This window comes from Abramis brama (assembly GCF_963993115.1).
Source record: "Abramis brama genome assembly, chromosome: 3".
NCBI classification, from domain to species: domain Eukaryota; kingdom Metazoa; phylum Chordata; class Actinopteri; order Cypriniformes; family Leuciscidae; genus Abramis; species Abramis brama.
Window position 1 is genome coordinate 11287657 of NC_139965.1, and position 27930 is coordinate 11315586.

The following is a 27930-nucleotide window of genomic DNA, read 5'->3' on the forward strand; positions in this document are numbered from 1 at the left end:
TTTCCCTACAAAAACTAACAAGTAAAAAAAAACAAAAAAAAAACATGTAGACAAGCACTGTTAAATCCATAACAGAGCACATATTTTATTTTTTAAAAGAAAGTTTATTGAAAACCGACAAAAATGAATTAAAGGAAAAAATATTTTGTAAAAACCTGCTGATTGGCATTAAAAGAAGAACAGTTTCCTCCACATTTTCATCTTTGTATTGTAAGAAAAAAAGTTTGGTTCAATCTCGTGGTTCTGTATATCAGATTGGATCTGTTCCCGGTCCTGTTGCTCCTGTTGTATTGAAGAGAGGTTTTGAATTGCTCATAGAAACAGAACTTAAGTAATGTATATAAAATACAAATGCATGTCTGTTTCAGCTTGATAAAAGATCCTTTGGTTTGTCCTATAAAACAGCTGCATGAACTTCAGTCCAAACAAACACTTTCTGTAAGCAAAGCTGGGCTCAAATCTACACATGCATTTCTAATACGGCATTCTTTATGTGTACAACATTCAGATTATGACATGCATTGAAAAATATGCAGCTCATAAAACATTGATTAAAAATGGCTGAGAATGATTGAAATTGGCAATGATTGATTTGGCACATAAAGTGTAAACGAGTTTTATGTGGCAATCCATGGGAAACGCATGCATCTCGATCCAGAATGACTAAAAACATGCTGTAAATGGTCTGACAGAGTTTTCTCTTGGCTTCAGAAACACTCACGATTGGCACAGTATTTTCCACGCTCTGATTAAAGTCTATGTAAACAGGGCTTCGTGACTTAAGGCTGTTTGTCCATTAGAAATGCATTGGAGATGTGTAGAAATTAAGGCACTCTTTAGACGGTCTCAGTGCAGACAAAGGGTGGAAATCTGTCCTTTTCAGGCAAACATGGTCAGAGAGATCCACTGCGAGAGAGAGAGAGAGAGAGAGAGAGAGAGAGAGAGAGAGAGAGAGAGGTTAGATGAGGTAACGCAATGCTTGTTTCCTTCACGTCAGTGTCAGTGTGTTGTTTCAGGGTTCATTTAAAGTGTGCTGTGGCTGCTGATGTCGTGCACCAGGTAAAGCAGAAGTAGTGTGTCTGAGAAATGTTCATGAAAGTGAAGTGAAACCTCAAAGAATGTGAGCGACACGACTCCGTCTGCGTCTGTGTCCATCGTTTTGAAGGTCTCTGAAAAACACAGACGTCTGAGTCAGCTTTATGTTATGACAGAATTACTGTATTATTAGACAGAGATTCTGTTTAGATATGTTCATGTAATGATTTGTTGTTATGAAAACAGCAGAATACTTAATTACATGAATTATCTGTATATTATTAGTCTCTTCAGCTCATCAAGGCTGCATTTCTTTGATCAGAAATGCAGTAAAAACAGTAAAAATTGTGAAATATTATTACAATTTAAAAGAACTGTTTTCTATGTGAATATAAAGTAAAGTGTAATTTATTCCTGTAATCAAAGCTGAATTTTCAGCATCATTACTCCAGTCTTCAGAGTCACATGATCCTTCAGAAATCACTCTAATATGATGATTTACTGCTCGAGAAACATTTCTGATTATTATCAATGTTGAAATCAGTTGTGCTGCTTCATATTTTTGTGAAAACATTTTATTCAGAATTCTGATGAATAGAAAGTTTTTTTTTTTTTAAATTTAATATTTTGCAACATTATAAATGTCTTTACTGCAGGGTTATTATTGTTAACTATAACTAAAATTATTAAAACACTTATGTTAATTGAAATAAAGCTGAAATAAAATAAAATAAAATATAATATAAGTACTAGTTGAAAAACTTAACTAAACGAGTTTTGCCTGGGCAAAAAAAAAAAAAAAAAACTGAAATAAGTTTAAGCACTAGAATTAATAACTGGAAAAAAATAAAAGCTAAAATAAAAACAACTTAAACCTAAATAGAAATATTAAAAAAAAAAAAAAAAAATGAAATGACTATTACTAAAACACATAAACTGAAAATAAAAAGCTAATTAAAAAAAACACTAATAAAAGTATAATAACTCAAATAAAAACTAAGGCTGCTTTACTGTCACTTTTGATCAATTTAATGCATCCTCACTGAATAAAAGTATAAATATCTTGCACAAAAAAAATCTTCCTGACCTCAAACTTTTGAACAGTTGTGTATATATTTTCTACATATAATCTATTTAATCTTTGTGCATTATTGAATAACAAAAACAGTACAATTCTAATATTTAGAACAAAACAAATTGTCCAGCCCGACTCACTGAACATGGTCTCCAATCGCACTAAACAGGTGACGAAGTTGTCGAAATCCACAGAGAGGTCTTGCTCCGTGTACCGCAGGATGATCAGCTGGAATAAATGATTGTTCAGCTTAAAACCTGGAGGAAGAGAAGAAGAGAGGAGGAGATGAGTGCTGTTTCCTCTGTTCTGTTTCTATCGTCCAGTATCAGTCAGTGTACCTGCTGATTCCAGAGCTCTTCTCATCTCATACGAGCTCATCGTGCCGGACTTATCCAGGTCATGGTCTCGGAAGATTTGCTGTGAACAGGTGGAAGACTTCATGAACTGAGCAGAAATAACTGCAATATGAAGTCGGCAATCAGAATCGACAGCATTGATTTCGCAACATGAACGCTGTTATCTTCCTATTTATTAATCTGCAGCTGCTTTGAAATAATCTGTCCGGTGTCCAGGCATGTGATTGGCTAAAGACAAAAAAGAAGGAAAACCTTCTTAAGCAATTATTATTAAAATAATTATCTTATTAAATTAATAAAGAAACATATTACTATTACAATAATACATACTATCGTAATGCTAAATATCAAGTAAATCAAGTATTTAATAATCATAATAATATGTTATAATATTATGTTATCATAAAAGTTTTAATAGAATTGTTATTATTAATATTAATAATAATAATAATAACAATAATAATTATCATTATTTTTTATTATTTTATTTTACAGAACAACAGTAAAATTATAATACTAACATTTATGGTTGTCTTAATTTCCTAAATGAAAAAAACATTGTGCTTTTATTTTGGCGGGAAACTGCAGGGAGATCTTACACTTCTCTTTGTTGACAACAACAGATTAATAAACGATTCTCATTACAAATTTGGGAAGATAGTTGGCGTATGATGCGTCCCAAAAGCGACTCAAACACACAGAGTAGTATTTACTGTGAATCGAATCTGAAAATGAACACAGTGCTGTGCTTTACTGTGAAACATGCAGCGTGTCAGACTATATATTTATATAATTACATCACAACCATTGCGTTTTGATGATCGCTCTAAACCATATCACATGCATTGACAAATGCATAAAAAAGTAACCAGGCAATTGGTGAGTAATATAATTTCAATGCTTATTTTTACACGCATCTGGCGCTTTGAACCCTGATTTGTTTTAGAAAACGCAATAAAATTTGCATATTGTTTAGTAATTAAGTAATTATTGGCCATTTCACAATTACAGTGACAAAATCCTGTCCCTCCCCCACTAAACCATTTTTTTTCCTCGGATTTACACGATTCAGATGGTTCATACTTTTCAGTTTGGATAATACGGAGATTTGTATAATCCCATCCCTAAGTATATTGCTATATAAATACAGGTGGCTTGACCAGTTCATGACCTTTCCCACCTTCTCTCTGACCCTGAGAATTAAACATGCTGCTTTTTCTGCTGCACCTTTAATATGTTTGTATGTAAATGACCTGTGTTGTGACTGGCTGGCCTGTTTGCATGTGAAACAAGTAATAATGTCCCGTTCCAGCTTCTGAACACTGAATAGCTGTTGATGTGTAAATGTGTTGACCAACTCACTAAAGACCATCTTTGAAAAACATGAATATAATATAACATCATCTCACCAGGTAGCGTTTAATCTTTTCCCACAACACATGAAACTCTGTGAGTCCGAGCTTCCCGCTGCCGTCCGCCTGAAGCAAGTCAAGGAAAATAAGAGCAAGACCAGCAGAAATACAGCCAGAACTGTGACAGACAGAGAGGCCTGAAAGCGATCAAGGCTTGACATCTAAACACTGCACTGGCTAAATGTATCTGGGGACAAAGCATAACTCATATTTGCAGATGAGTTATTCTGCATTGAAATCAAATTGAATATTTTTGCATTAAAGCAGAATCTGAGGAAAGGATACGTCCATGAGGTTGATCATGCTCCGACAGGACTCCTTCCCGAAGCCGTCTGTCTTTAAATCTTTATCTGTGGAATAAAGACACAAACACAGACGAGTGTTCAGGACTCTCACGTCCTTTTCTTGAGCGGTGATCAGCCTGATAGTTCATTTAAAGTGCCGCTATTATGCAATGTGAAAGGTTCCTAATTTTGTTTTGGAGTCTCCTACAACAGATCCTACATCCAAGGCCAAAAAACACTTACATTTTCTCATAATACACACTGCAGCATCAGCTCTTTTCTCTCAGTGTCTGAAACGGTTCGATAAAGGATTCGGTCTCTCTAAACCCCGCCTTTCTGAGAGCTTTCCTCTGCTCTGATTGGTCAGATGACCCAGTCTGTTGTGATTGGTCGATTGCTTACAGCGCGTGTCGGAAACCAAACGTTCATTACCATATGTGAATTTCAGCTCTTCCTCAGCACTTGATACACACAGATACGAACAGTAACGATGGCGTCGTTTTATCGTATCAATCTTATCTTTTGGAAGTGCAGCAAAGTGGATTTGCTTTAAAAAAGCGTCTTCTCAACATGTCGACAACACGAACCAAACTCTTCCAGTCTCTGCTGCAACTACAGTGTTTGAGGGCGGAGCAAACGAGACGTCATTAACCGGCAGCCAATGAAAACCATAGGCTGGAATTATGCAAATTAGTAACAAACCTTCATAGAATCAAGCAGGAAGTGAGACTGGAATTACTGACGACTCGTTTCAGGATGTTCAGAATCATACTTTCTTTTTGGAGACAATAACTTAATTTATCGTTCACTTTTATCTTTAAACTTTGCAGACCTTTTACATTCACAAACAGCTTCATTACACACTACATGAAAGATAATTATCAAAACAGCATAATGAGGCACTTAAAATGTTATTAGCTCCATTTCAAAAACTAATGAGAGACGGCATACAGTATTCGGGCAATTTCTATGAATGACGTAACTGAATCAAAAATATAATATAGAAGTATGACAGTCAATCCTAAAAACACTATTTTAAGTTTATTGCTCAATATTCAGATGCAAATATGCCAGTAATCTGAGAGTGTAGCAAGAGTGAGACGACTGACTACAGAAGTATATGCTATCGATTTATTAACCTTTATTTAATTGCGTGTAATTTAGGATGCTGTCTTTGTGGACAGTAAAGTGGTTCCCTAAGGCTACAGTGTCTGTCATGTGTGCTTATGAAGACTCACGTTTGGAGATGATTCTGTTCAGGATGGTCTGCAGCTCCGTCACACTGATTTCCATGTCCTAGAAAACACAATCACACATGATTTCTGTAGCAATGCATCATAATGTTGAACGTCTGCACACAACAGTTGTGTGTGTGTGTGTCTCACCGGTCCGGCCAGCTGTCTGAAGAGACTCTTAAAGCCGGCATCAATCTGACTCTCATGCAGATGTTGCTGGAGAGAAAGAGAGAGAATACTGTGTCTGTAATGATTGATTGACTGATAAAATAACAGCGTATCACAGCACAACTTATTATTAAATACTATTAAACTTAGTTTACACATCAGGATTAGATCTTTTATTTAATGAATTTACAGTTTTTGTATTTTGTATGTTCTATAGCAGCACAAATACGCTATACAGCTGCGTGTCGTGCCAAACTACAGCCTTTAGCCAAGACTATATTGACAACACAGTGCAATCTTACTCATCTTATTGCTTAAATATAGAAATGTGTCTCGAACTGATCATCTCACCTCCTCGGGAATATCAGCCGTGACTTTATCATCCATTTCTCTGAAGGGTACAAAGACAAAATATCAGCCTGTGACTCTATGAGTGGATCATTTTCTAGCATGTTAAGTTTGGCAACAGTTCTTATAACCCTAACTGATAGATCTTGACCAAGAATGTAAATACATGTTGTGAAGTTATTTCCATCAAGAGGTGCTTGATAATCTTGTGTTGTCAATGTAAGAGTCCAGCACTGTGTGAAGTCTCCTCCAGCTCATCCCAAAGACTTTCACTGAATTTAAGCTCTGGACTCAGAGGAGCCGATTCATGTGTGAAAATATTCTTCATGTTCCTCCCAACTATTCTTTTACTGATGAATCTTGCCATTGTCATCCTGGAATATGGCCATGATGTGTCTTCCTTCATGGTTGTTTAAGAAATGAAAAGCTACACACTCAATCAATTAGGATTAGAAGAGCTGTTGCCAAACATATAACATGCTAGAAACATAATAATCACTGCAATAATGATCCAGTCTTGGACTCTTAAGCATTTGCCTATTTAAGGCAGTGTGGGGGGGACAGTGTGTATATACACATTTTTATGTTAGATGCAAAAATTGTGATTAATCAATTTGACATCACTAATTAAAAGTAAAGCTTGTTCTGATGAGTCAATCAAATTACAGAAAAAAAGATACAAATATCAGTTGGCAGAAAAATATTGCAACATAAGAGCAATAATCTGCTACGTTTTTTCTCCTTGACAATGCAAAGCAATTCAAATCAGAGAGACACAAATGGTCTATAAATGTTTTTGGGCATCTTCACAAAAAAAAAAAAAAAAAAAAAAAATCATTAAAAGTTTAGTTAGAAAGACAGATTCATACATATATAGCCTTTTAATTCCACTAAAACAAAAATATGGAAAATATATGATGCTTTGAGTGACAGCATGAGCTCCGCTGTTTGCAGTAACAGTTAAAACAGATAATTCATGCAATTTTCATTGTCTTTTTAAGAAAATTATGCAAAATAAATGTGCATGGCCAGTGAAAAATAATTCTGGACCCCATTAACAAACCTTATTTTTAATTCCGACTAATAGCCGTTCAATGCTGTAAAATGCAGGACTCACTGTGAGTCGGCTGGTTTCTCTGAGAAAACTCTGAGCACGAAGTCTCCCTCTTTGTTGGGCTCGAAGGTGGACGGCACGATGATGTACTCTCCGGCCGGCAGACGGAAGCGCGAGCTCACCTCCCGCAGGTTGATGAAGAGCTCGGAGCGAGCGCTGGACGCGTGACTGAGGAAGAAATCCCGCTTCAGGTGCACGGCCGACCTGCCTGTAAACTGAGCGGAGAAATACACACACAGCATCAACTGAGGGTTGTGTCTGATTTACATGTTGCTTTGGACAAACATTGGGTCTCATACACTAATCATGAGCACATGTGAATTTGTGTGTGAAATCGGTGTACAAACGTTTCACAAATGTGACCCTGGACCACAAAACCAGTCACATGGGTCAATTTTTTAAAATTGAGATTTATACGTCATCTGAAAGATGAATAAATGAGCTTTCCATTGATGTATGGTTTGTTAGGATATGACAATATTTGGCCGAGATACAATTATTGAAAATCTGGAATGAAAAAAAAATTCCAGGGTGAAAAAAAAATCTAAACATTGAGAAAATCTCCTTTAAAGTTGTGCATTTATGTTGGCGATTGTGCTGCATTCACTCACAAAAATAAATGTTTTATATTTATGGTACGAAATTTACAAAATATCTTCATGGAACATGATCTTTACTTAATATCCTAATGATTTTTGGCATAAAAGAAAAATGTAATTTTGACCCATACAATGTATTGTTGGCTATTGCCACAAATATACCCATGCGACATGTGACTGGTTTTGTGATCCAGGGACACAAATCATGATTCAAGAATAACTTTCTTACTAAAATGCATTCTAAATTTACAAAGAAAAAAGAGTGGAGGAAAGCCCTTATATGGAGACAGTGTGGGCGTTTTAAGCAAAGGACTAACCTTGGGCATGAGGTGGCTCATTTAGAGTCCAAATTCATTAACATTAGAACGAGGTTAAGAACATATTCACATGCGTATGCATGTGTTGTGAATTAGGCAGACCTTTTTCGCGAGAAGTTCTCCTGTGAGTATAAATATGAATAATCCATGCAACTATAAGTGAAACAGACCCAGTGTCCTCAAGCTCTTCAAGATGATCTCAAATACCTTTCCGGAAAAAATGCTTTTTCTCTCCATGTTCTACAGTGTTTCAAGACCTTCAAAACTCTGAAATATCTCACAATCTAAAGTTCACAGTCATTCAAACGGCCTCTCATCGTACCTCATTTGGCACCTGCAAAAATAAAAATGAAAAAAACGGCCAATCAAAAAGAGCAATCAAACAGAGAGCCAAAAACAAGTGAACACAAACTTCTACAAGTTAAACAAAGCGATCTGCTTTCTGACCTCATAAATGGCGAACCCGATGGTCTCCATGTCCTGTCCTTCTCTCCGCTTCTTCCTGCGGTCCTTCTGCATCAGCGCCACCAGGAAGCTGCAATCTGATTGGCCGGGAGAATCCGGATGTTTTAAGGCCACCTTGAACTGAGGGTTGATCCAGAACGTGGCTATGGTTTATGGGAACAAAAGAGGATGATGAGGATTTCACCTTTTTTGCAGACACTGACTAGAGTTGGGCATCGTTGAACTTCAGTGATTCCAATTCAGATTCTGCCTATCGATTCAGATTCTTATCGATTCAGATTCTGCCTATCGATTCAGATTCTTATCGATTCAGATTCTGCCTATCGATTCAGATTCTTATCGATTCAGATTCTGCCTATCGATTCAGATTCTTATCGATTCTCAGTTTCGATTCCACTATGTTATAAAAAAAAAATAAACATTGACAAAAAGTCAAACATTTAGATATCAAAACATTCTGTTGCAGCTGAATACCATGAACAAAATCCACAGCCTAAAGAACAACTAACTAATAAGCTAGACTAATATAAATTTCAAATATTATTAAAGACAAATATACAGTCAGTAATACAATAAGTGCAAATCAAAACTGAACAAAGATCAGAAATTGAAATCAAATGTAAAATAACACTGCATAGTTTTCTTTTCATAAATAAAACACACATTAATCCTTATTACATTTACAAAGGTAACTCAGTCAAGATCAGTGAGTGAGTATCTTTTTCTTTTGTTCTTTGATTAAAGGTGCTGTATGTATTTTCTTTTTTTTTTTTACTGTACTAAAGCACAGACATACCAAAATATGTTTGCAGAGATTTAGGAATCAGGTTAAGTTCACATACTTGTTTCTATGGAAAACAATCCTACAGCCAGTTATTCTACTTTGAAATATGCGTTCAGTGTCGAAATGTGTGTTTTTGTTTTGGTCTGTGAGACTCCGCCCACTGCCGGTTCACCCAATAATATTCTGACACCCCGGGTTGCCATTTGGCAGAAAACAGTATTGTATACGAGTATTGTCGCCATGGAAGCCAGTAAACACAGAGATTGCAGATTATACCCGACCTAAAAGCCTCGGCATCCATCTAAAAAGCTCTTTGTCCAGACAGAGGCATACTAAAACGTGGATAAATCAACTCATCAACTTACAGCTTGTCGCGAGCGTAGCGTCTGAGCAGGAGAGGGCGGCAGAAACAAACTTTTCCCAAAAAAATTATTTGGACTACAGCAGGTATATTAGGCTTCTGTCACTTTAAGACCTGACGCACAGATCCAATATACTGTTACACATGTGTTTTCTTTCTCAAATGTTTACTTTCACTTAAGACATAACCGACTGTGTTTACGAGGATATTTTGCAAGATTCTTGCAAGCGAAAGAAAACTCAATTCAGTATTTGCGCATTATTTGTGAGGTGTTTTTTTGTGCCCAGCATGGAAAACAGCGCAGAATTCTTCTTTTTCACATCTTCTTGCGCTTGAATGGTTTAAAACCACATTAAAATGCGCACAATTTCGATTCCACTTATTGATTCCTTTAATTCTATAACAAGTGTATTGGATACGTTTTTCGATTGCCAACCCTAAGTGGTGTCCTTCTGCAGATGCTGTACCTGGGAAGTTCCTGCAGCCGCCAGCCGTGCTGCCTCTCCTCCACTCGCCCTGATAGAGCGACGTGCTCCACTTCTTCACCTGATTCGCCTGGAGAGCGTCTGGCGTCAGGTTACAGATCTCCAAGCGGCTGAACTCGCGCAGGAAATCACTGAACGACATCCTGAGAGAGAGAGAGAGAGAGAGAGAGAGAGAGAGAGATGCAAACGAGAGCTGGTGACCCGACCTGACCGGTACTGTCAAATCTTAAAAACTAGATGACTCCCTTCATCCTTCCTTCCAGACACACTCATTTTCACAGGTGCTGAGTCATTGATAGGTCGTTGCCAGGGTGTTGTATGTGGTTTCTGGTTTATAGGGTGTTGCTAAGGTGTTCTAAACAGTTTGTAGGGCATTTATAGGTCATTGCTATGGTGTTCTGTGTGGTTGCTAGGTGGTTGTTGAGGTGTTCTGAATGTTTATAGAGCATTGATAGGTTGTTGCCAGGTGGTTCAGGTGTTCTGTGCTGTTGATTGGTAGCTTCTAGGGTGTTGCTATGTGGTTGCTAAGGTGTTCTGAACACTTCAAAGGCATCTATAGGTTCTTGCTGGTGGATCTCAACCTTTTTGACTTCAGCTGATTTTAATGCTTCAGAACCACTATGGTGTTCTGTGAGTTTGCTAGGTGGTTTCTAGGGTGTTGCTAAGGAAATCTAGGGAATTTTTCCTACTAGTACGGCTGGAGACTAACTGCTAATCTAAATCTTTCAGATCATGATCCACTCACCAGAACTCTCCGTCCTCGCTGCGGTTCTGTAATCGGCCCCGGACGGAGCGGTCCACGTTGTCCCATTCCCGAGAGCTGAACACACACGTCAGATCGGTCATCAGAACAATATCATCACAGTAAAACAGACTCTATCAGTTCGCTTGTGTGTTTCTCACTCGTCACTCCAGGCTCCCGTCCACTCCACTTCCCCCCACGGGTTCCTGATGCGCACCAGTTTAGTCATGTTTCCTCTGTAGACCACCTGATCAACACAGATTTCATATTTTGATTACAATTACATGCACTGAACAATCTTCCACAATAAGACCAGAAACATGTCCAATGTCCTTTTTGATTTATATTATTCTCTCTCGCTTGGATTGATTTCTGGGATATTGTATATAATATGCAGCCATCAGGGATGGCTTTCAATATGCGGGAGACTCCCGGAGCTTCTAAGGAAAGCTGGGATGCCTGAATTTCACTCACATTTATGCATTTGCCAGATGCTTTTATCCAAAGTGACTTACATGGCATTAAAAATATACATGTTTTAGTAAGTTCATTCATTCCCTGGGAACTTTATCTGAATTGAAAGCATGACAGGAACCTCAAAGAAAGATATTCTGCATCTAAAACCGGCTAGATTGTTGTGTATAGTAAGTGTTTTAGTGTGTCTTTGTGTTTAAGTCTCTGGCTCACCTCTTCCACTCCAGTCACTGAGTACGCGTGACCTTTGACCAGCTTCTTAAAGGTCACCGCCTCCATGTCAAACTTACTGGTGATCTTGAGGACAAAAAGAAGCGTAACGCAATCAGACAATGAACTTAAACACCCTCACCAATACAAACATGAGCAAAATAATCACACTTACCAGTGTTGTCATCATTAAGTAAAACTACAACTATTTAAACAATTTCAGGAATTTATATTTATAAAATAAAATATAAATATTAGATTAAAAACTTAGAAAACTCAAATGTGCTTGTTCCTCTAAACGTGCCAAAGCTTTAACAAAAGAAATGTTTTTTGTTTTTAGAAATTCTGTGCATTTACCTAAACATTCATTTATCTTTTATTCAAATGAAAATTAAACAAGCCCTTTATTTTTTTGGCAAAAAAGTGCTACAAAACAGAAGTTTACTGTTGAAATTAATTATAATTAATTTTATTATTAGTAGTATTATTAGAAGTAATAGTGGTATTACATTAAGATGCACATTATATATTTTGACGGGTTGAAGTGTAAACCTTCTTGTGTGATGTGAGGATAGTTTCTCTCAAACGAAATGTTGTCAAAGTGAGAATATTACACTACAAAAGGCAAAAAAACTGTAAATATGATTCCTGCATGTTCTGTGTGTCTCTGTGTGAATAAACGCTGCCTTAAAAGTATCAAACTCGATACCCAGCCCTATTTAACAAACGATATAAATGCAGCCTCATCGTTTTGCAAACACATTCAAGTGTCTATGACTGTACCAAGCTCATGAATATAACGAGGCTGCTTCTGACTGGCGTTCTGTTCCTCATTGAGAGGTGTTCAAGCATTGGCCGAGTGTGAGAGAGAATCATGCTCACGTCTATCGAGCAGCCCAGCAGCGAGCCTCTCTCCACGGCCCGACCGATGATGCTGAAGAGGTCAGAGGGCGCTTTATTCAGCTCGTACATCTCTGTGACCCCGCCTGTGAAGTCCTCAAAGCCCTCGGACGTGCTGCCGCCCGACAGAGCCTCGTAACAGCCGTTCAGCCTGGAAAACAGAGCAGAAGCTGAGCGAGTGCAGTTCAGCTGTGTTTGATTCATGTGTAGAGTTAGGGATTATCAGGAGGTGATCGTGGGGTGGGGGGGTCTGGAATGCATTGCTGCTTCAATGTGTTATGAGTGATTATAATTAAGATATTAATATGTTTCCTTCTAAATATCAAATGAGTTGAATGACTTCTCTGGAGATTTGACTGTGTTATAGAAGTTACCAGTGTGATTACTGAAATGTTCTTTTCATGTATTCTCTAATGTCTGTATTTGATATCTGAATGCAGTAACAGTGCTCGCTTATTTTATCCCGGCTTCCAGAAATGAAATATGGACTTTGTGTTTGAGAAAGGTCTTCAACGTGTTAAAACATACAGGGGTCACTGAAGCCAATAGTTTAAGGGACCATTTCTTTGTTAAAACTGAACTTTCCAGTTAGACTAAAGTGTAGCTCTCCTTCAGAGAAAGAACGCATTATCTTGATGTTTTGAGAAGACTCTCCTGTTTATAGTTAGAGCCTGGCCAAATCCAACCTTGGAAAGCTGTGTGTCGATAACTAACTTCAGGGTCCGAGTGTCAGCTGCATACTCGATGGAGATATGCTTCAGTCTGTCTGTATATGTGTGGAAAATTACAATGTTTATCTATTTCTCAGCCAAGGGTATAACTGCTGTGTGTGTGTGTGTGTGTGTGTGTGTGTGTGTGTGTGTGTGTGTGTGTGTGTGTGTGTGTGTGTGTGTTGTATAACTGCTGTGATCTTTGTAACTGTACATGGGGCGGCCTACGAACTCCTGTGTGAGTCTTGAAGCTGACTTCTGCTGATGAAACTGCAAACTGTCTTCAGGAAAACTTTTCTTCACTTAATTATAATTCTGACTCCGGGTCTTCTTTCAAACATCTGGTCCTTGGGTCCTAAACTGTTACCCCCAACACAATAGTTGGGCCTAGGCTATAGACTAGTCTCCCCTTATCTGTGAAAACATCACATTCTGTTTATGAATGTAAATCTTAATTGAAATATTTTTTTTTTTACTTTGGCTTTTTAAAGTTTGTATGTTAAATTTGCTGATTTTCTGTTTGCTGATGTTTCCTTTTATTTTTTGTTTGTTTCCTTTCATTGTTTTATCTTATTTGTACAGCACTATGGTTCAACTACTGTTGTGTTTATCGGTGCTTAGTAAATACATGAATGAATCAATGATTGAATGAATGTTTACTTGGCGTAGGCCTTCTCCAGCAGAGCGCTCCAGAACTCTCCACCCTCCGCTGAGTGAACGAACAACAGCTTCCCATCCTTCACCGGCAGACGGTCATCAATCACCACGTCCAGCCACTCGCCGAACTGCCAGAACTACAGAGAGAGAGAGAGAGAGAGAGAGAGAGAGAGAGAGAGAGAGAGAGAGAGAGAGAGAGAGAGAGAGAGAGAGAGAGAGAGAGAGAGAGAGAGAGAGAGAGAGAGAGAGAGAGAGAGAGAGAGAGAGAGAGAGAGAGAGAGAGAGAGAGAGTTCAGTTTCATGTCCTCTTAAAAATATATAAAGGTTCTTCATGTAAAGAATAATGTACATCATATAGAAGCTGATTTATATGCCATGGAATAAAAAAAAGGTAATTGTGATGTTTTATTTCACAAATCTGACTTTATTTCTTAAAAGTCTAAGTTTACGTCTAATGTTACGGAAATAACATTTAGCTGGTTATCATCACAAAATAAACTCTGACAAGGTGATCAGTATCTTGAGGGGGTTTATTCTGTCATGACGTTCAGCTGGATGTACATTATCCCACTGGTGACACTTTGTCACATTTGTTACAGCATTTATTAATCTTTATTAATGTTAGTTAATAAACATCCAACTGTTCATTGTTTGTTCATGTTAGTTCACAGTGCATTAATGTTAACAAATACAACCTTTGATTTTAACAATGTATTAGTAAATGTTGAAATTAATATTAACCTTTTTTAATTTTTTAAAATAAAAAAGGTTATTTTAAGAAATAACTGTTCATCTAAAGGTTCTTTGGGAGCCAAAAAATGGTTCTTCCATGACCATCCAGCAGGTGGCTCACACACACACACACACACACACACACACACACACACACACACACACACACACACACGCACACACACACACACACACACGCACACACACACACGCACACACACACACACACACACACACACACACACACACACACACACACACGTCTCTCTGCTCCTGTAATCACTGAATCACATTAGTAGATTATAACTTACACTTATCAGTTATCCATTAGCATAGAGATAGCATTCTACAATACCTGATCATTTAGTGCCAATCCGTTACGTTAAAGATACTTTGTAACGATTTGTTTAAGAATATCATCCACTGATCATTGAAAAAGGTGGCTGCACAAACATGATAAAAAAACAGAGATAAAGCATCAACCTCACAGATAATGCACATCCTTTGCAGTTTGTTTCGCTGCATTACTGCTAAAAAGTCAAAGAAAGAAAGATGAAACATTCTGAATCACATCATAATGTAATTACAACTTCAACATTTCATGTTCAATTGAAATCTGATTTTTTTTTTTTAAGGTATAGACTATGTAACTTTTTTGTAAAAAAATAAAAATAAATTACAAACTGTATATAATGGGTGATTTCATCTTCCAAACCGTGTTTTTTCCTTCTCCTGAATCACTCCGCTACACCTCTACTAAGAGTTTATATTTGGACCATCAGGAGCCAGAACCAGCGGGACTCGCGAGACGCATGCAGTTTTGTTTATGAAGCGCTAAAAGTTACATAGTGTACCTTAAATCAATGTGTTACTTGCCATTTCTTTGGAATTATTTGTGAAATTTACTAGTAGAGTCTGAGTGAAAACAGTTCCTCCACCTCTTCAGTACGAGATGATGTGACTACAGTGTTTTAGTGAACCCTCATTCATTATTCATCAATACGTTTTCCAGAATTTACTGGTGCAGCAGAAAACGCTGTTATTTACGTCCATCCACATTTCCAACAGAAATACACTCAAACCTACACACACACACACAGACACACACACACACACACACACACGTCTGTCTTCCACACACACCTGCTGACTGGCTTCCTTTATGAACTCAAAACATTCAGGGAATGTTCAGCCTCTCACACACACACACACACACACACACACACACACACACACACCCACCCTCATTCTACACTGTATGTGCGCTCCTGTAAAGAGCCATTCAAATGAAGCTTAAGAAGGATTTGAGACACATAAACTAAATCAATCATCAATCGTTGAACATCTCTGAGGAATTTCTCTTCAGGATATTTGATTTATATAATGCAGAGATTAAATCTCACAGCCGTTCAAGAACATCTCGGAATAATTGTTCAGTATGTGTCCGTTATACATATAGGTAAATAGATATACAGATTCGTATGAACATGTATAAATCTTGCATAAAGAATACATTATGCATTTTACTATATATTTTAGTGTCAATTTGATGGTTTTATATAAAAATGAAAGCAATGTCACAATGCAAATCATCTAAATGGTACTAAAACTACTTGTTATTAAATATGACCAGGACAAGCGAGGTTCACTCATACATTTTTCATGTGTGTGTAATTCTCTCCCACCGTCCCTCGTGATTCACTCTCTCATCATCAGCTTCAACACACACTCGCTGCATTTCTGCTTCTAATGTAATCTCAATGAGTCCCAGATGAGACAGACAACACGTGTGTGTGTGTGTGTGTGAGAAAGAAAAGAGAGTGAGAGAGAGAGAGAGAGAGAGAGAGAGAGAGAGAGAGAGAGAGAGAGAGAGAGAGAGAGAGAGAGAGAGAGAGAGAGAGAGAGAGAGAGAGAGAGAGAGACATTAGTGAACACATTTGGGTCCTAAAGATCACGCTCATTCATGCATGATGCACATCGGCTGTGTGTGTGTGTGTGTGTGTGTGTGTGTGTGTGTGTGTGTGTGTGTGTGTGTGTGTGTGCAGTATTTGAGCACACGAGTACATGCCACCCCAAAATAAAAACTGTGTTTTTACACATGTGCCACAGTAGCAACATCCCATGTAAATACTAAGATGCATGATCATTCAGAGCCGTGGTATTTCTCAATTTGAACTTGTGATGTAATTTGCTGCATTGCATTATGCTGTCAGTACAAATTGTGAAAGGATTCTTGGCTTGCGGTGTTACCTCATTACCCATAATGCCACTTCACTGAAGTTATTTGAAGAGTGTATAACCTGCCCTCCCCCTCATCTCACACACATCCGCACAATAACTCCCTTCGAGACACTGAAATGTGATCACACCTATTGCCATTGTGAACGCACTACAGCAGAGCACAAGAGGAACAGATTACCCATGTTGCCTGAATACGCATTCACTGTTTCTGAGAAGCACTTCACCGCTTTATAATACTCACACACACACACCATTGCTCACTCTAGTCTGTTTACAGAGCAAAGTTCATGAATGGTTTATGGCTACATTTGTTTCAAATCACTCTTAAAATTAAAGCTCCCAAAGGGGGGTTTCACAGCAATGCCCTAGAAGAACATTTTAACCCTCGAGTCTTCACGTGGCCGTCAAAAATGATTTTTTTTAGTCAGTTTTTAGTTAGTTTTTAGATTTTAGTTTGATAATGTTTTTTATTTCATATTTTGTATTTTTAGGGGATTTTATGGTACTACATTATATTTACGCAGTAGTTATAATCCATTTGTTCACATTTTGAGCACAGACCTGAAATTTTTCCAACTTAAACTTTCGTAAGTCTTGAATGCTTTAAAGCACAGACTGAAGTTTGATCTCTTTTTAAAGAACACACTTGGCAAATTATTGCTGGAGTGAAAAAAGTGAACTCAAAGTTACAGAATTTTACATTTATTGTTACGAAAAATGCACAAAATTACTATTACTATTAAAAAAATTGTTTTCAATTTCAAAAACACATTTTACTGTAAAACTGCAAGAAAATCAAAGCCATAAATAAATATAAACAAGTTGTGATCCAAATTTGAGATATAAAAAAAATGAGCTTTCAGTAAGATGTTGTTTGGCCGCAGTACCAAATGTTTCCACCAGATGATATTCGTCTCCCATTCATTTCCAATGTGCTCATTTTTGACCATGTGACTATTTTTTTCATGACCATTTAACCTTTTCGAATCATGACCATGATTTTGTGTGTGTGTGTGTGTGTGTGTGTGTGTGTGTGTGTGTTCACATAGCAAGTGCCAAAACCTTTACCAAGTTTCGTGCTATTCCTTAAAAAAAAGAGAAAAAAACATAAAATGTTTCGGTCAAAAATGACCCGAAGAGCATCAGAGGATCTTTTTCCACTATAAAGAACCTTTTGTGCATTGGAAAGATTGCATGGAAGATGAAGTTTATCAGTGGAACCACAGATGCCAGTAAAGAAGCTTTAGGAGTGTGACGTACCTGGAAGTGGAAGATTCCCACATAACTTCCGTCAAAGTCCTGTCCGTGCGGCACCACACGGTGCAGGAGGTTATCGTTCAGAGTCAGAGACGCGATGGCCGCCAGCAGCCAACAGTCACCTGAGGAAACACACCACACATGAGCTTCAGTGCAGACAAGATACAAGATGCAAATTCATCAGTCAACACTATTGCTGAGTATTTTCTCCTTAAACTGTCTGAATATCAGTGTCTATGGTGTTTTGGCCCATGATGAGAGATTTCGTTTTATTTCAGTACAGGTAACTGCATAACTTAAACACAGCTGAATAAATATGGGTAGAGAAGGTGTCTAACTAACCACGAGTCCACCAGAAATGGTCTTTAGTGTAATGAAACGCCTGTCTAAAGCCCTGTTTACTCCTAGTATTAAGATGCGTTTTGGTCGATTGGATCACAAGCAGACGAGGGAGACACATTCCCGTTTACTCCTGGTGTTTTAATCCGTCTCTTTTGTCCACTTTCATCCACTTCTGTCCTGATTTCTTCGAGGGAAGCGTCTATGGGCGGGAAAATGGATGGGGTTTTCAGATCTTTCGATCTAATAAACTTGTTTACACATGAACACGACCGGAGACGAGGAAAAAACACACAGAGAGCATCTTTAGTTTCTGCTCTGACAGACGCAAGATCAGCCGAACGCTGTGAGTGTGTGTTAGAAATCGGCCGAACGCTGTGAGTGTGTGTTAGAAATCGGCCGAACGCTGTGAGTGTGTGTTAGAAATCGGCCGAACGCTGTGAGTGTGTGTTAGAAATCGTCCGAACGCTGTGAGTGTGTGTTAGAAATCAGGAATGGTGAGAGAACATTGTGTTTGATACGTTTTTCATCTTCAGACCAAACTTGGTTCTCCAGTCGACAGAGTTTAAACCCCGTCTGTAAACCTCTTCTCATAATGTTACGCATGAGTTCAGTAGACGGAGAGCAGACGAGCTTCTGAGGCTGTGTGAACACACTCGATCACACGAGTGTTTACACTACGAAAGCAATCCGGCCGAATGTGTTTTCATCTTCCTCTGGAAGTGTCGAAAGTGGACGAGCTCAAAGCGTTTAGACCCGTTTACAGCTGTATTTAGTGTCGTCCACTTGAGATCCGATCGACCAAAACAATCTTAATACCAGGAGTAAACCGGGCACAAGAGTTCCTTTCTGTATTTATTTTTACTTCATGCCTCAGTCTCTGGGATCCTTCAAAGCATAATAATTATTGCCTCAAACAACAGGACGATGAACGATGACCTGATATTACAAGCCAGAGGAAATGTAAATAACCTCCATCAGGTTAAAGGAAATCTGATATAAAAGAGGGAGAGTCACATGTTTATTTAAGCTTTTACAAGCACAAGACTAACATCAGCAGTCACTGTGTGTGCTCCTCAAACATCCTGACCAATCACATAATGCATTGTCTGCGTGCAGCAGATCTTTATTTAACGACCGCAGAGCTTTAATTATGAACGGGGCTCTGAGTCTGGAGTAAACATTGCAGTGCTTTACTACTCCATGTGCCTTCCTCTGTGAAATACAACACTGATAATAATAAGAAATGTTTCTTGAGCATCAAATCCTCATATTAGAGTGATTTCTGAAGGATCATGTGACACTGAAGACTGGAGTAATGATGCTGAAATTCAGCTTTGATCACAGGAATAAATTACAGATTACTATATATTCAAATTGAAACCAGTTATATTAAATAGTAATAATATTTCACAATTTTATCGGATTTTTGATCAGCCCTTGGTTTAGTAAATGTTTGGTTGAGGTTGCGTGAGGTGAAGTCCTGGACAGACTGACCCAGAGCTCCCTGACAGATGTCAGTGCGAGTCGCTCCATCCACGATGAACTGGGGACGCGTGCAGATCTCCTGAAGCACACAAACACACGGAAATTACATTTGCATTTACACACGGAAATGAGGCACAGCATCATTTAGCCTCTCTCACACACACACACACACACTCTGGCCTGTCTGTAAACTGTGGGTGACGAGCACATGCAGCAACGTGTGGAAACACTGGGTGTGTCGTTCAAATTCAAACTCATGTTCGGTTCATAAAGGGAGGAAGGAGAGACAAATGTAAAACGAGATGCCATTTTTCCTGACAAATTGTTCCAGCTCTTGAACCGCCCATATCAACAAGCACGAGAGAGAGAGAGAGAGAGAGAGAGAGAGAGAGAGAGAGAGAGAGAGAGAGAGAGAGAGAGAAAGAAAGAAAGAAAGAAAGAGAGAGAGAGAGAGAGAGAGAGAGAGAGAGAGAGAGAGAGAGAGAGAGAGAGAGAAAGAAAGAAAGAAAGAAAGAGAGAGAGAGAGAGAGAGAGAGAGAGAGAGAGAGAGAGAGAGAGAGAGAGAGAGAGAGAGAGAGAGAGAGAGACAGAGACAGAGACAGAGAGACACAGACAGGTTAGATGAGGTAACGCATGAACGCATGGGATGGCAGAGATGAAGTGTGCAGAAGGGAACGAGGGGAAGCAGTGATGGAGTAAATTAAAAATTAAAACAGATTGAAACTTCTGTTTAGAACAGCTTTTAGTGATTAGATTGTTTGATCTGTATGTCTGTCTTTTTGCATAGCTTTGTATTTGTATGGTGTCCTTGAGTGCCTTGAAAGGCACCTATAAATAAAAGGTATTATTATTATAATAATAATATTTATAATAAGGAAATAGTGTGCTAAACAAATACAAGACCAACCCATTTGACCCCTAAAGTCCTTTTCTTGACTTTCTTGTTCCTGACGTCACAAACTACCTTGTAACCAATCAGATCAACGTGTGATCGTCAACCAGAGTGAATGGAGGAAGTGAATGGAATGCGTATACTAAATGAGGCAAGGGTGTCGAGTTACATTCAAGATATTTTAAGGCATGAGGATTTTTTTATCAATTTAAATATGTAATTTTAGTGATTAAAGATGAGTTTTAAGGGATAAAATGATTGACTATAGGCGGACTTTAAAATAATGCAGTTAGAAGAGAACGAGAGGAACAGGAAGCAGTGATGGTGTATAAAGGAAGTAGTGTGGACAACAAATACAAGACAAACCCATTTGACCCTCAAGACCCTATGGGTCGGCTCACCGTCGGTCTCTTCCAGCGTAATCCCTGCGTCTTGGAGGATCGCGGGCCCAACTCGTTGAAGCCCACAGAAGAGCTGCTGGCTGGGAACAGCGGGTCCTCAAACAGGGTCCTGGTGCGCTGGCATTGGGCCCTCAGCGAGTCGTAATCTTGTCCCAGGAACTTCACGGCATTGTGGTTCTGACCCAAACCTGCATCCCGGTCCCACTGACTCCGCAGCTTCGCAGCCATTCCCGTGGCGTAAATGGGCTCCATGTTTCGGCCCGCTTTACTTTGGCACTAGAGCGCTAACAGATGACGTTACCCCAGAGAGCCAATGAGAACAGAGGAAGGGGAAGAGATGAGCCAATCACAACCCAGGAAATGAGGAGTGGAACGAATGCCTTAACGTTGAATGAATGATGTTGGATGACATTAAATCAGAGCGCACAATGAATTCTGGTCCAAGTCCTGGAAAAGAGAAGAATTTGCTCTGAATAAAATGAGCTTGTCGTATGAACAACTGCATATTTATTTCTGTCATTTTTCTTTCTGATAATTATTGTGAACTTGATGGGAAATGTAGTTTCTTGTGTTTTCCAGCTAAATGAGTCATATTTTCTAACTAGTTTCATCACTATTCTTAATCAACAGGACAGAAAATGCACACACTCATTCACAATTATATCATGATCAACATCCATTCATTTCCACCATGTTCCCAACCTCGAAAGAAGGAAATTAACCCCTAACTTAGGTGTCGGGTCAATCTGACCCATTCAGATAAAAGTTAAACTATGATGCTTTTCTTGAAATTTGAAACTTGGAACTTTTTCTAAAAATATATTTGTACTTTGTTATACCAGTTTCTCAACTACCCTCAGAGAGTATTTACATTTACATCTATGCATTTGGCAGATGCTTTTATTCAAAGAAACTCACAGTCCATTGAAGGTGTACAGTTGTAACAGGTCACGCATGTTCAGTTCTCTGGGAATCACACATGATCTTGGCATCGCGAGCCGAGTTACGGGCCTGAGATACTCTTTGAGTTCCGGGAAAACACACAAAAGATGTGCTTTTCCACACTTCAAAAACATCTGAAAGTCTGTTTAAGAGTTAATGCAACGAACACCCTTCCATTCCCTACTGATTTTTGTGTTTGTTTGTTTATTAAAAGAATAATAATTGGATTCAACTCACCAAATATCAATTATTTGGTGAATTGAATCCAATTCGGGTCAATTTAACCCCTGCAGTAATGACTGTACCCAGATTTTGAACCCAAGAAAGTTTCCCACAGGAAGCTTTGCCTATATGGTGCTTAAATATGATCATTCTGACATGCCTCTGAATGCAGAATAGACTAGCATTCACTTCAAACAAAGCCTGAGATCTGCTGTCACAACCTCCATAAGCCTGATCTCAGCCTGCATGCTCAGCTTTAACCTTCAGAATAGTGACTCACTAGCGCTAACATACTTGACAACCACAGAAAGAACTGTTAATCCTCCAGCAAACTGCAAACATTCATATACTGTCCTATATATGCTCCACACACTGAACAAAACATGATGAATTAGGTTTTCCACAGTGATTTCAAACTAGATCATCTCGAGCTTCAACGACAGCAAAAACATCTGAGAGTCTGTTTCAAAGAGTTGAAAGAGCGATACAGTAAACGAACACCCGCCCATTCCCTCTTATGAGTCAAACCTGTCTTAATTTACCCCCCTCCTCCTCCTCCTCCTCAAACGTTATCCTTGTTTGGTAAACCACAAACTACTATTAGTCTAGTCTTAGGGCTGAAGCTCCATTTAATGTTTCTTGCTAATGTTAATGTTTTATATTTAAATGCTGTCGACCCATCTTACTTATGTCATTTGTTCTTTGTTATAGTAGTTCAGGGCCGGCCCGTGGCATAGGCGGAATAGGCAAATGCTAGGGGTCATGTCGAATTCACACGACGCATGAAAAATTAGCATTATACCCTGCCATAGATGGCACGCAATGTTAAAAAAGTAGAACAAAGACCTCTGGTGACCATGCAAGAAAAAGATAAAGACGGTTATGGGATGTAACGAACAGTTTATCTAGTAGTTAGACAAGAGTGACGTTCATTTTTCTGAAAGCTAGAGTTAACGCCAGTTATTTTAACCCTAAAATAGCAAAATTTTATGTAAAATTCACAGTAAAAAATATCTGCTTTTCTCCATTTTTTTTTATTTTTTATTTTTTTTGTGATTATAACATGAAAAACGTGCCATAGTTTAGAAAGATTGCTGTCATCTACTGGAAAACAAACACTTTTAAAATGTATTTTGAAAATTAAACAGTATGCTAGAGAGGTGCTCACTGAATATGTGTTAGCATGAAGGCTAGTAGATGTAATTGCTAATTACTCTTGCTATTTGAGTTCAAGTCATGACTATTTTTGTATAGTTCACCATCATCAGCTTTTTTTATAATATAATGTAACGCCCAATGATCTCTCTCATTCTCCAGCATATATGCAGTTTCTGTGTAAGTGTATGAACACAAGGACCAGTGGCTGATGCAAGTGGTTCAATCTTGCCTAGGACAGCAAATCAGTCATGATCGTGAACATGAAGGCAGTCCCCATTAAACTTAATGAATGAACTCAATAAGCTCATTCAAACCAATGAGAGAAAGTAGAGCAGTGGAAGGGTGTGGTGCGTGAGAGCCGGGGAGAGTATAAGCTGCCAAGAGTGTATTAAACTGCAGGCGTGTGTGTGTGTGTGTGTGTGGATGTTTGCCAGGAGTACAGATGCAGCATTCAGCGCTCGAACAGTGACTTCGCATAAACACACTTCAGCTAAAAAACCCTTTTCAATTTTGCCTTCAGCGATGCTTTTCTCTAAAGCGAGTTTCTTTCTTTGTTTTGTGAGGACCAGCTCTTGCTATTTGTCTCATGTCAAATCTCCAGACATCTGCCATTAAACCACCCTCACGAAACATGTTCCTGTTATCATCGAGATCTGGTGGTGGAGGCGCTCAGGCCTGATGAGCAGACGCTCACAAACATGCTCAAATAAATACTGAATTTGTCTCTTGTGGAAGCAGGAACCTCTATTTTGTAGCTCTCTGAAAAAAGGGACAAAGATGACAAAAGAAAATCAAGTAAAGACACATCATGAAACCTCAGTTTTTGAACAGACGCTGTCGACCAATCAGAGAGAGGCTGAAGACGTGCACAGACTGAGAGAAAACATCTGAGGAAAAACGTGCTCCACAAGACCTAAAACCGTTCCCAAGACTGCTAATGGGAGTCATTTAATTCACACTGATGAGCCAAATATGTATGTGAACAATGCTGATCATCTCCTAACAAGGTCACATGTCAAGTTCCCTGAAGATTAGATGACAAGTGAAAAATCAGTTCTTGTAATGTTGAATGCAGGAGAAATGAGCAGGAATGAAGATCTGAGTGACTTTGACAAAGGCCAAATTGTTATGGCAAGGCGACTGGGTTAGAGTCTCTGAAACGGCAAGGTTTGTGTGTTGTTCCCGTCGCAATGGTGAGAGTTTACCAACAGTGTCTGAGGAGGGACAAACCACAACCCGTCGACAGGGTGTGGGGCGTCAAGCCTCATCGAGGCTCATCGAGGCTCATCGAGGTACGAGGGCAACAAAAGATACTCCATCTAGTCCGAGCCAACAGATGATTTACTGTGGCACAAGTCAAGCAAAATATTAATGATGGTTGTGGGAGGAATGCGTCACAACACACAATGCATTGCACTCTGCCAGTGTATGGGGCTGTAGACCAATCAGAGAGCCTGTAATGAATGACCGTCGAAAGCGCCTACAATGGGCAAACGAGTGTCGTAACTGGACCTTGAAGCAGTGGACGAAGGTCTCCTGGTCTGATGGGTCCCGTTCTTTTACATCACATGGATGGGCGTGCCGTGTACGTCTGCACCGTTTACCTGGAAGTGATGTCATCAGGATGCACTATGGGACGACGGCAAGCCGGTGGAGGGAGTGTGAGGCTCTCCTGGGAAAACCCTGAGTCTGATGTGGATGTAAATTTGACACGACGTGCCACCAACCTAAACACTGTTGCAGAGCAGGTTCATGACACTGGTGTTCCCTGGTGGAAGTGGCTCTCTCAGCAGGATAATCTCACTGACACACACTGCACACACACTGCACACACACACTGCACACACACACTGCACACACACACTGCACACACACACTGCACACACACACTGCACACACACACTGCACACACACACACACTGCACACACACACACACACACACACACACACTGCACACACACACACACTGCACACACACACACACTGCACACACACACACTGCACACACACACACTGCACACACACTGCACACATTGTTCAGGAATAGTTTGAGGAACATGATGAAGAGTTCAAGGTGTTGCCCTGGCCTCCAAATTCTCCAAATCTCAATCCAATTCACCTTTTGCAGGGAGTTTGATTGACAGGCGATCTGACCAATCATAATCCGCCATTCGCCGAATCCGCCGTTTTGTCCAACAAAGCAGTCAGGAGAGTTAGTAGATTAGCGTCGATGGACTTGAACTTGAAAAACGGTGTGTACTGACGTCTACGGTTGAAACAACATTCCTTCTGATGTTCATTCATGTTTATTTGATGCTCTAAATGAACTAGAAGAAAGAGATGATCGGTTCACGAGCAGCTTTAACTGAGGATCTGTCAGACACATTAAAGAGCCACAAAACGGTATTTATGTGTACATTTCTTTAAAAAAAGGACCAAATTTTTTGTTTCATATCAAAGGTAACCTGGTCTGTCCTGTCTGTCAGCGCGTTTGTCAGTGTATTTTTCACTGCGTGAGAACATGTGTGGTGTGAGAGCGTCCATGGTGGACATAGCAACAGTAACTAAAGGGGGCGGGTCTTTGCGAACGGTAAGTTGAGGATCTGTGGGATGTGCTGGGCCAACAGGTTCAATCCACGACGGCTTCACCTCGCACCCTACAGGACTTGAAGGATCTGCTGATGTCTCGCTGCCAGAGACCACAGGACACCTCAGTCCACTACTCTGCGGGACGGTGGTGTTTAGGAGACACATGGAGGACCAACAGCACATTAGGCACGTGGTCATAATGTTGTGGCTCATCGATATATCATTTTTTATTAATAAAATGTCAAAATACAGATTTTTGCAATTATGTTTGATGCCATAAGAAATCACAATTAAATGAAACATTGCTCAGTGGGAAGCAACAAGAAGCCTCTGTATTCTCTCTCTTCCATAATCAGAGAAACAGCAGATGTTCAGGTCAGGTCAGGTTAGCCTGCAGGTATTGAGATTTTCTCACACTCACACAGACAGACAACACCCTAAACAACTACTGCACTAAATCACACAACTGACACTGTGCTCACAGTACAACATCTGCACTGTTCCTAGTGTAAATAGTGGCGCTCCTGATTCCAACTTTTAAACTTCCCTGAATCTGATATGATCACATGTCAATAGTGGCAGAACTCTACAATACTGACAACACTTATCAAGTTACATCCTATTTAAGACATGATTTTCATACAAAGCAACACGCAATACAAGAGTCCACTAGGGGTTCTAGTCGTCTCAAAAGACAACTACGGGTTCAGTGTCTTAGTCCAGGGGTTTCAAACTGGGAGCCACAAGGGAGTGCTGGGGGGGGTGGGGGGGTGGGGGGGTGGAAATGTTGTTTAGAGAAAGAAAATTAACAATAAATCTATTGTTTAAAAAAATGACATTACATTTATTTATTAATTTATAAAATAATTAAATAACTAAAGAATAATTAAAAAATAAATTAAATATAAAATTAACAAATAAATAAAACCTCAATTAGTTATAGATTTAAATTAAAAAATAGATTTAAATATCATTGTATTTAATATAATAATGTAACTTAACAGAAACTAGAAATAATATTTTAGAAATATTTATAACGTTAATTTTTCAGAGTATAAATTGGGTCTTATACAAGAGCCTATCTAGATTTTTAGATTTTAGGATGGAGTCCCTCACACAAAGATGATCATAATTGGGAATAATTGGGAAAAATCCTGTCTTATTAAAGTGTAAGTTCTCAAATGGCATTATTTAATAACAAAAACAAGCACCATGGTACTACCAAAGTGGATTTTAGACTAGAAATAATGGGACTTCGCTTTCATCACTTTCTGTGTGATCGAAGAAGCCCACCCTGACCACAACAGCTGAGCTGACCGTGTGTGTGTGTGTGTTATTTAAAAAGCTTTTAATAGCCAGGCCATGCATGCATTCAGCATCAAACAATTCAGATGTTTGTATGGAGAAGTGACACGAGTGTAAACAGAAAGTATCAACTCTCAGAACTTGACACACACAACTAAACACATTCACAACCACTATGACGTCAATGTATGCATGCAAACGATATCGTATGAGTGTAAAATGGTCATAAACAGGCGAGCTTTAGAAACTGCAAAACAAGGAAATGAAGTTAATTCACTTTTAGACGTTTTAAAGTCTAAAAAAAAAAGACTTTTGGCTGACAAGCAAATATCTTATAACACAACCTTCGCGTAAAGCATATTTTATATCAACAACACGCGAATAAAACAATAAAAGTGCAACAAAGTGTCAAAGTCTCACTTGCGTGGATGGCGAGAAAACGTTGATTTCTTTCACTTACCTCGTGTCTTGATTTGCAATGCACTTTCGAGTATGAGCAATAATTATATAATTTTGGTTATTGTTTGGTCCTTCAAACATCTGGACTGGAGTTCATGTAGTTTAACGTCTTTCCACTGATTTTGCACTGCAGCACAAACGCCCTGCGGATCCGCGGCGCGTGCGCAATGTGT

General features: G+C 39.0%; 1 protein-coding gene across 1 annotated transcript; it reads right to left on the reverse strand.

Annotated features, from left to right (window-relative positions):
- Window positions 1-65: 65 nt before the first annotated feature.
- Window positions 66-27925, reverse strand: capn1 (calpain 1). Its single transcript, XM_084109144.1, has 22 exons — window positions 27759-27925; window positions 21082-21528; window positions 19798-19867; window positions 17965-18083; window positions 13735-13868; window positions 12347-12515; window positions 11468-11551; window positions 10942-11027; window positions 10784-10858; window positions 10021-10181; window positions 8391-8551; window positions 8266-8277; window positions 7031-7242; window positions 5917-5956; window positions 5548-5613; window positions 5401-5458; window positions 4164-4228; window positions 3876-3944; window positions 2449-2527; window positions 2251-2367; window positions 1111-1169; window positions 66-906 (listed from the first exon to the last, which is right to left on the reverse strand). Exons 2-22 carry the CDS (start codon window positions 21331-21333, stop codon window positions 880-882), a joined length of 2115 nt encoding a protein of 704 aa, XP_083965270.1. The 5' UTR covers window positions 21334-21528; window positions 27759-27925; the 3' UTR covers window positions 66-879.
- Window positions 27926-27930: the final 5 nt, after the last annotated feature.